Here is a 9,921-nt window from a genome sequence, read left to right as displayed (position 1 = left end):
TAATACATGAATAACGCTATTATGTATTGCATGTAAGAATTTTTCAGATATTGATATATTTACATAACGAATAATGTATTGTGATATATAAGTTGCCCTAATAGAAATGTATTAATTGTTGAAAAATAAAAATTTATCTTACAAAAGGAAAATTATTTAAGAACTGTACCTCCCAACTTTTTCAAATCGGAATAACTTTTTGTTGCCATCAATATGTATGGCAAATGGGTTAGTATGACAAGCAGGGCACACGGTCTTATTGTAGCTTTGGACATTTGCAAGTTCATACTGCATAAATCTCCACTCCTGGAATGTTCTTTTAGCAGCTTCAAAGTTGATGCAACCATCCTGAAATATATACTGAATATAGAATTTGCATGGATTAGCCCCATATATTGGGGGAGTGGGTAGCACAAGTTATAGTGCAAGATTGAACAACTACGTTCCCAGCCTAGTACTGGGAACCTGGTTCCCAGCCTAGTACTGGGAACCTGGTTCCCAGCCTAATACTGGGAACCTTGTTCCCAGCGTAGTGCTGGGAACCTAGTTCCCAGCACTAGGCACAGATGTGGCTAAGCCATGCAAGTTGCATGAGTTAGCCATATATATTAGGGGAGTGGGTAGCACAAGTAACAGTGCAAGTTTGAAGAACTACGTAGGAAACTATAAGGATGAAATTAATGCTTTTTAGTTTTACTTTTGAATAATGTTTTGAACAGCTGGACAGCTTTTAATTCAATAAAGAGTTTACCAATTAGGAGCAATAACCAATTACTTTATTTGCATAGAGAGTTTGCACAGATTTAGTTTGACTCAGGGGATATCAGAGAGATATTGATTTCTGGTGTGGTGATTATGGGATCCTTTACATCTATCAAGGAAGAGTTTCAGATCAGGATGTGCATTTAGGAACAAGGTTTTGTACATGTGAGTGGCACAAGAGAATGTGTGGAGTGGGTTCATATTTTTATGTATTATTATATATACAGTTTAATGTATACAGGTACTTACATTACATATATAAAATTAATAAATACTTACTCTTCCATTATGAGAGCCAAGCGCTTGGAGCGCTATTAACAAGGATTTCATTGATAAACCTGGGCTGTTCCTTTTAAGGAAATGCCAGTTGTTCAGGAGTTTGGTGCTGAAGAATGTGTTACTTTTCCTGGCTGATGAGCAGAAGTATCCACCATCATACAACATCTTAGCATCTGCAGGAAGGCTGTATCCACACTCTTGACACTCAAATATGGGCAGATAAAGGTCATACCTGCCTAGAAAGCTTAGTTTTAGTATTTATTCCTAAAATAAAGCAGCTTATTTTGAATCTTTTGTAAAACTCATCTCCATCACTGAATGGATATGTTTGTGTCTCAAAGATTGAAGTCCACATGCTTGGGTATGGGTATCGTCACTAGAACTTCAGTGATGCTACTATATTCAGTGATGCAAATACTCATAGACTTATGTGTTCAAACTTAATATTAAATAAAATATACCTGAGAGCATTATGAAAGTACACATGATGTCAGAACTCTTTATGTTAAGGTTACAGTCTTTACAGTTACAGGAAATTTTTGGCACAGGAACTGGCACAACAGGTTCTGAATAAGAAAATAATAATACACTTAGCAAAGATTGCATATTTAAATAATATTCAGTAAGTCAAATGCCATAAAAATTGAATTGCTTATTGAGTAAAAAATTTTTTTTTTTTTCTTTCAATAAATTGGTACTTATATTGTAAAGGCTTGGTAAAAAGAAAAGTTTTCATATGTAAAGAATTTTTTGGTTTACATACGCCAGTCAGTAAATGTCACATTAAGGTCAACAGTCACAGTTGGTGGCAATGCTTCATAATATCCACTGGCCCAGGAAAACCTATCATGGAATGGGTTTAAAAAATGTTTTTTTCATATCACAGTGGTAGCAGAATAGGCGATGACAATCTTCACATTTGATGCTGGCTTCAATCATACATTTGAAGCATTTTGTGTCTGTCAAATGAAAATATTTGAAAACATATGTTCAAAAATATCGCATCTTTGTCAAAAAAGACTTCTGTACAGTTTCAGATCATGCAGAATTAGGAAAAAAATATGGTCTATAAGTATACATAAAAAAATTTCAATAATGATAAAATGCTTCAGGTATATTTAAAACGAAGTATCCACTCTCTATTCAAAAAATATAACTAAAAAAAATGCAAATATAATAAGTTGTAATGTAAACTGATATGCTGATGTAAATAGACAATATGCTTATAAGTATTGTGTATGTACCTTCAACTGGAACAGCGTGCCTACACACCTCCCACTCAAATAGAACTGACCGACTATCTTCCCAAGAAATTTCAGCCTTCATTCTTCTTTGCTGCCATTGAGAAATCTTCACTTGCGATTCTTGGATTTTTTTTATTTCTGCAGCAAGTTCGGCAGCGGCTGAAATTATTATACTTTAATTATAATCTTACACTGATTTTTAGACTATCTTCTTTAGCTATTTTAAATTTCACTCAAACTTTAATTCAATATTTTGACCAAAAAATATTTGTATATATAAATTTAAATAATTTTATATATATATACAGTATTTATAATTTATAATAATATTTTTACAAATGTGTTTATAATATTACCCCTTTATCCATTTATCTACATATTTATTCATCTATCTATGCACCCTTGACAGGACATTTGCATCAGGAATGACTATGAAAATGGCCTAAGGGTCTTTATAAGGCATTTAACTCAAGCCTAGTATGATCCACCCTACATACATCAAGGACCCAAGTCCTTTCCCCTGCAATTTCAGAGAGGATAGCCATATATGATATTATATATATATATATATATATATATATATATATATATATATATATATATATATATATATATATATATATATATATATATATATATATATATATATATATATATGTTACCTAACCTAACATATATATATATATATATATATATATATATATATATATATATATATATATATATATATATATGTCGTACCTAGTAGCCAGAACGTACCTCTCAGCCTACTATGCAAGGCCCGATTTGCCTAATAAGCCACGTTTTCATGAATTAATTGTTTTTCGACTAAATAACCTACCTAACCTAACCCAACCTAACTTTTTCGGCTACCTAACCTAACCTAACCTATAAAAATAAGTTAGGTTAGGTTAGGTAGGGTTGGTTAGGTTCGGGCATATATCTACGTCAATTTTAACTCCAATAAAAAAAAATGGACCTCATACATATTGAAATGGGTAGCTTTATCATTTCATAAGAAAAGAAATAGAGAAGATATATTAATTCAGGAAAACTTGGCTTATTAGGCAAATCAGGCCTTGCATAGTAGGCTGAGAAGTGCGTTCTGGCTACTAGGTACGACATATATATATATATATATATATATATATATATATATGGAATTTTTTTTTAAATAATAACAAATGTGACATACCATCAAAGTTTTCAGGTAACACTTCAACAGCAGCAGCACCGGGAGACTCTGCAATTACAGAATTGCCATTGCCAGGTAATAAATTAAGGTATATATATATATATATATATATATATATATATATATATATATATATATATATATATATATATATATATATATATATATATATATATATATATATATATATATATATATATGTCGTACATAGTAGCCAGAACGCACTTCTCAGCCTACTATGCAAGGCCCGATTTGCCTAATAAGCCAAGTTTTCATGAATTAATGTTTTTTCGACTACCTAACCTAACCTAACCTAACTTTTTCGGCTACCTAACCCAACCTAACCTATAAAGATAGGTTAGGTTAGGTTAGGTAGGGTTGGTTAGGTTTGGTCATATATCTACGTTACTTTTAACTCCAATAAAAAAAAATTGACCTCATACATAATGAAATGGGTAGCTTTATCATTTCATAAGAAAAAAATTAGAGAAAAAATATTAATTCAGGAAAACTTGGCTTATTAGGCAAATCGGGCCTTGCATAGTAGGCTGAGAAGTGCGTTCTGGCTACTAGGTACGACATATATATATATATATATATATATATATATATATATGTCGTACCTAATAGCCAGAACGCACTTCTCTGCCTACTATTCAAGGCCCGATTTGCCTAATAAGCCAAGTTTTCATGAATTAATGTTTTTTCGTCTACCTAACCTACCTAACCTAACCTAACCTAGCTTTTTTTGGCTACCTAACCTAACCTTACCTATAAATATAGGTTAGGTTAGGTTAGGTAGGGTTGGTTAGGTTCGGTCATATATCTACGTTAATTTTAACTCCAATAAAAAAAAATTGACCTCATACATAGAGAAAAGGGTTGCTTTATCATTTCATAAGAAAAAAATTATAGTAAATATATTAATTCAGGAAAACTTGGCTTATTAGGCAAATCGGGCCTTGAATAGTAGGCTGAAAAGTGAGTTCTGGCTACTAGGTACGACATATATATATATATATATATATATATATATATATATATATATATATATATATATATATATATATATATATATATATATATATATGTCGTACCTAATAGCCAGAACGCACTTCTCAGCCTACTATTCAAGGCCCGATTTGCCTAATAAGCCAAGTTTTCATGAATTAATGTTTTTTCGTCTACCTAACCTACCTAACCTAACCTAACCTAGCTTTTTTTGGCTACCTAACCTAACCTTACCTATAAATATAGGTTAGGTTAGGTTAGGTAGGGTTGGTTAGGTTCGGTCATATATCTACGTTAATTTTAACTCCAATAACAAAAAATTGACCTCATACATAGAGAAAAGGGTTGCTTTATCATTTCATAAGAAAAAAATTATAGTAAATATATTAATTCAGGAAAATTTGGCTAGCTAGGCAAATCGGGCCTTGAATAGTAGGCTGAGAAGTGAGTTCTGGCTACTAGGTACGACATATATATATATATATATATATGTGTGTGTGTGTGTGTCGTACCTAGTAGCCAGAACACACTTCTCAGCCTACTATGCAAGGCCCAATTTGCCTAATAAGCCAAGTTTTCATGAATTGTTTTTCGACTACCTAACCTAACCTAACTTTTCCGGCTACCTAGCCTAACCTAACCTATAAAGATAGGTTAGGTTCAGTCAAATATCTACGTTAATTTTAACTCCAATAAAAAAAAATGACCTCATACATAATGAAATGGGTAGCTTTATCATTTCGTAAGAAAAAAATTAGAGAATATATATTAATTCAGGAAAACTTGGCTTATTAGGCAAATCGGGCCTTGCATAGTAGGCCGAGTACGACGATTTGCCCAATAAGCCAAGTTTTCCAGAATTTCAATATTTTTTCAAATGTTTTTCTTGTGAAATGATAAAGTTATTCATTTCATTATGTATGAGCTAAATTTTTTTAAATTTGAGTTAAAATTAATGTAGATATATGATCGAACCTAACCAAGCCTACCTAACCTAACCTAACTTATCTTAACCTAATCTAAACTAACATAACTAAATCAATAATTTATGTTCTTAATATAATATAATAATAATATTTAAAAAAAAGGAAACAATTTATTGAAAATAAAAAGTCACTTGGCCTATTAGGCCAATCGGTACTTGCATAGTAGGCCAAGAAGTGCGTTCTGACTACTAGGTACGACATATATATAACATATATATACATATTTATATATATATATATATATATATATATATATATATATATATACATATATATATATATATATATATATATATATATATATATATATATATATATATATATATATATATACACAAAAAAAAAACACACACACACTGTATTTGCAACTTAGTCCTTGGTTACTATGGCAATGCATTTATATTTGTATCTCTCTAAAATAATTAGATAACATACCATTGATATTTTGAGGTATAAGGTCTACAACAGAAACTGGAGGCTTCATTACTTCATGACTGCAAGGGAAAGGATTTGATGGTGTGCCTAGTAATAGAAAAAAACAGTAAAAAATATATTACTATAACAAGTTATTTATAATTACATTTCAGAGCAGTTAGTGATTATATTTAACTGTTGACAATAATGCTAATACCTAAAGCTCTGCTTTTTCAAGACGAAGTGCCAGTGTACATAATTGTCTGCCTTTTTGGGTTGTTATTTTGGGAATCATAAATTGCTCGAAGCCTTGTTATCTCCTCTTCAATCTCCTTCAATTTCTTTTGGTGTTGTAAATCTTGCACACTTTTATGCAACTCATCTGAACAAGAGGCCCAGGTCCCAAATCTACACAGTAAAATAACAACATACTGAAGTGATCAATATGGAAGAAAATGCAGAATATAACTAGTGAAGAGCAGGGGTGCCATAGACACAATCAGAGAGTACTGAATAAACATCAGAGGTCTGCGGTTTTTCAACATACTCCTAGCGAGCATAAGAAATATTGACGGAACAACTGTGGACTTCTTCAAGAGAAAACTAGATAGTTTTTTCAAAGGAGTGCCGGACCAACCGGGCTGTGGTGGGTATGTGCGCCTGCAGGCCACTCCAAGCAACAGCCTGGTGGACCCAACTCTCACAAGTCAAGCCTGGCCTACTGCCAGTCTTGCTGAGTAAAAGAACTCCCAGAACCCCATCAAGCAGGTATTGATTGCACTTTAAATACTTAGTATAAGCAAAGATATTTAATGTCTGGTGAAGGATGGAGGGTAGGCAATCCAAGAGAGGAGGTGCATACTCTAGATAAAAGCAAACTAAGTAATACTTAATAAATATTCTAAATTGGAATTTTAGGTAATAATGTACAATCTTTGGATGACAAAACAACACATCAGAAAACGAAGATGCAATGATCTTTACGTCTGTCTGGGACAATTATCAAATTGTGTAATTAATATTTTTGTGAATCATTTGCTAATTATACTCTTAGCTAAATGGATACTATGTAGCATGAAAGACTGCTTCATACACTTTTCTGTCCTGAAAATTATGATAATTTGGACTATCATAAAGTATGCAATATGATTAAAATATAGTATCGCGATAAAGGAAACCTAATCCTAATTACTGTATAATGAAACTTACTTGGATTTTTGGAATCCATTGTTGCAATGATCTCTCAGATATTCGACTGCATGAGAAACAATATCACCGGTTGAAATTGATGTTGGGCTGCTGTAAAATTTACCCAAAAGGTACAAAACTATTTAAAACCAGGCATAAAATAGAATCAGTTTAGATTAATTATATAAAACTACATGAACAAGGTAGGATGCATACTTGCACCACCATCCAAAAACTGCAAATGAGAGTTGTGACATGCAAATCTCATAAGCACTTTTTGTTTACATATTAACTTCTTGGCATTTTTTCAGTAATTAAACTGAGATAAAAATAAAATTAATACATGTGAAAATACAAGCAAAATATAACTGAAATTTGAACAATGAAATTTACAGATGATACAGAAGACACAAGAAAATTGGCACTGTAGGAGACATTGAAAAAACAGAAATAACAGTGATAAGTTACAGGTGCTGAAGTATGGTAGAAAGGAGGAAATTAAATGAAACAAGGAACACAGGACACAATCAGACCTACTCTAAGAAGGAAAAAACATGCAAGAGATCTGAGAATTACGACGTCTGACGACCTCACACTTTGTGAACATAACCGAGCAAATATAGTGGCGGCCAGAAAAATAATGGGATGGTTTATGAGAATGTTAAAATTCAAAGACCCCACCCACAGTAATGCTAATACTATTCAAATAACTGGTGCTGTCCCATCTTGAGTATTGCTCAGGACTGACTCCCACTTTCTGAACAGGAGAAATCTCTGAATTAGAGGAAATAAAGAGACCATAAACAGCAAACATATAAATGATAAAACATCTAAATAATTGAGAACGTCTCAAAGCTCTCAAAATGTTCTCTCTGGACAGGAGACAAGAATGGTATCAAATAATACATATATGTAAGATACTAGAGGGCCAGGTCCCAAATTTGCACAGCATAATATAACAACATACTGGAGCTAAAGATACAGAAGGAAATTAATAATAGGTGTCATAGGTACAATCAGAGAGCAGAGTCTTAACAGTAGGGGGTTCAGGGCTGTTTGCTAGGCTAGGCAAGGGTAGACTAGGCTTGGCTAGTGTTGGCTAGGTTATGCTAGGAAGAAGTAGGCTAGGCTGAATTACTCCACCAGTAATTGGCGGTCTGTCTAATTACAAGCTACTACAAGCTACACAAGCTTCACATAGCTTCCTGGCAATAGGTTAGTAATGAATAAATAAGATATATTTACTCATTAAATGTTGGTACTGAATGTACAACACGAAAAAACATAATTTTAATCTGAAAAAGTATCTTTTTATAAAGAAATTAGACGAAAATAAAGAAATGGTGACACCAAATCAAGTCGACGATCTAAGCATCGGTTAGGTTAGATTTGGTTAGGTTAGATTTGGTTAGGTTAGATTTGGTTAGGTTAGATTTGGTTAGGTTAGGTTAGGTCAGCCTAACATATCATATTTATTCATTACTAACGTATTGCCAGGAAGCTTTGTGAAGCTTGTGTAGCTTGTGGTAGCTTGTGGTAATTAGACTGACCCGTAATTGGGGGGGAAAGGGGGAAGGGGGGAACCTCAATATAAGCCTAATTTGTAGCTTCCTGTTATCCGACACAATGATTTATTTTCCGTCAGGCTTTCAGCACAGCCACATAAAAAACCCTGGTTATTTATTTATTTTTATACGAGAAGGTACACTGGGGGTTAAGAGAGAAAATAGGAATAATGATGATTTTACAATCTTGCCCGAAACACTATGCGTACTAGTGGCTTTAGGTATTGTATGTACTACCTTTATCTATAAATCAAACAGAATGTTTGTACTGTAACTCTGCATCTATGTATATATTTTTCCTAAATAAATTATTATTATTATTGTAAAGCCACTAGCACACATAGCGTTTCGGGCAAAGATCCCGTACCCAGAAGCTGGGTATCTTTGGTTGCCCTGTGACTACTCTTATGACATTCCCTAACTCTTATGACATTCCCTAACATTATTGTTAAACTAATAACAATGAACAGTAGTTCAATATTACCGGAATAATCCAACTGATGTGGCCATGTTTTTGTTGTGAAGCCCGGTCGTTCAGTTCGTATACAGCATACGAAGGTTAATCTCTTAAAAATGTCTTACCATTGCTAAGAAATCATAAGATATCATTTACTCATTATCATTTACAATAATACACTGGTTGTTTTTGTTGATTTAGGGGCGATGACATGAATAAACTGGTTATGTTGTGTTGATTTAGGGGCAACGAACTGTGGTTATTAGACTATGTTTTGTACATAAGCAAAAAACAAGGTGTAATTCTTTTAATTATAACAATAATAACGACAAAAAGTTAATAATTAATGTACTTGTTAAGCAAAATTCGCAATATCTTAGTTTTCTTTAGGAAAAAAAATAAAAGATATCTGGAAAAGATCTGCAGACTATGTCTTACATTTTATTCCGTTATTTACACTAAAAGAACAATTAAACGTACACTATCGCCCGTGCCTGGTGCACGAGCACCGGGAGCATCCCAATAACTGCCTTAATCGACTGAGATTAAGGCAGTGTCATTTTCATTCCTTTAGAACAAGGAAATCCCATTCTTAAACTGTATAATATGAGCTGCGCAATAATTTTTTGCTGATCTTCAATAAAGAAATTCTGGAGGGCTTGTGCAAGGATTAGGATGAGTTAGCCTAGTTTTTATATCCGTTTCTGGTTACTCAAGGGTGACACTGGCGGGCAACACGAGAATAAATATTTGTATAAATTCCAATTTCGATCCGATCTACTTGGGGATAGTTTACAAATGTTCGCCATGAAATTTACGT

General features: G+C 32.8%; 2 protein-coding genes across 2 annotated transcripts in view; both read right to left on the bottom strand.

Moving 5' to 3' along the window:
* Nucleotides 1–9,921, bottom strand: part of LOC123748311 (uncharacterized) — a 314,236-nt gene that overhangs the window by 134,029 nt on the left and 170,286 nt on the right. The window lies entirely within an intron of this gene.
* On the bottom strand, nucleotides 176–9,312 carry LOC123753238 (uncharacterized). The gene is made up of 8 exons (XM_069308617.1): nucleotides 9,129–9,312; nucleotides 7,101–7,190; nucleotides 5,913–5,999; nucleotides 3,481–3,528; nucleotides 2,286–2,444; nucleotides 1,503–2,000; nucleotides 1,042–1,277; nucleotides 176–348 (listed from the first exon to the last, which is right to left on the bottom strand). Exons 2-6 carry the CDS (start codon nucleotides 7,117–7,119, stop codon nucleotides 1,888–1,890), a joined length of 426 nt encoding a protein of 141 aa, XP_069164718.1. The 5' UTR covers nucleotides 7,120–7,190; nucleotides 9,129–9,312; the 3' UTR covers nucleotides 176–348; nucleotides 1,042–1,277; nucleotides 1,503–1,887.

Source organism: Procambarus clarkii, chromosome 63, assembly GCF_040958095.1.
Source record: "Procambarus clarkii isolate CNS0578487 chromosome 63, FALCON_Pclarkii_2.0, whole genome shotgun sequence".
Classification (NCBI taxonomy): domain Eukaryota; kingdom Metazoa; phylum Arthropoda; class Malacostraca; order Decapoda; family Cambaridae; genus Procambarus; species Procambarus clarkii.
This window is presented reverse-complemented; position numbering and strand designations above follow the sequence as displayed.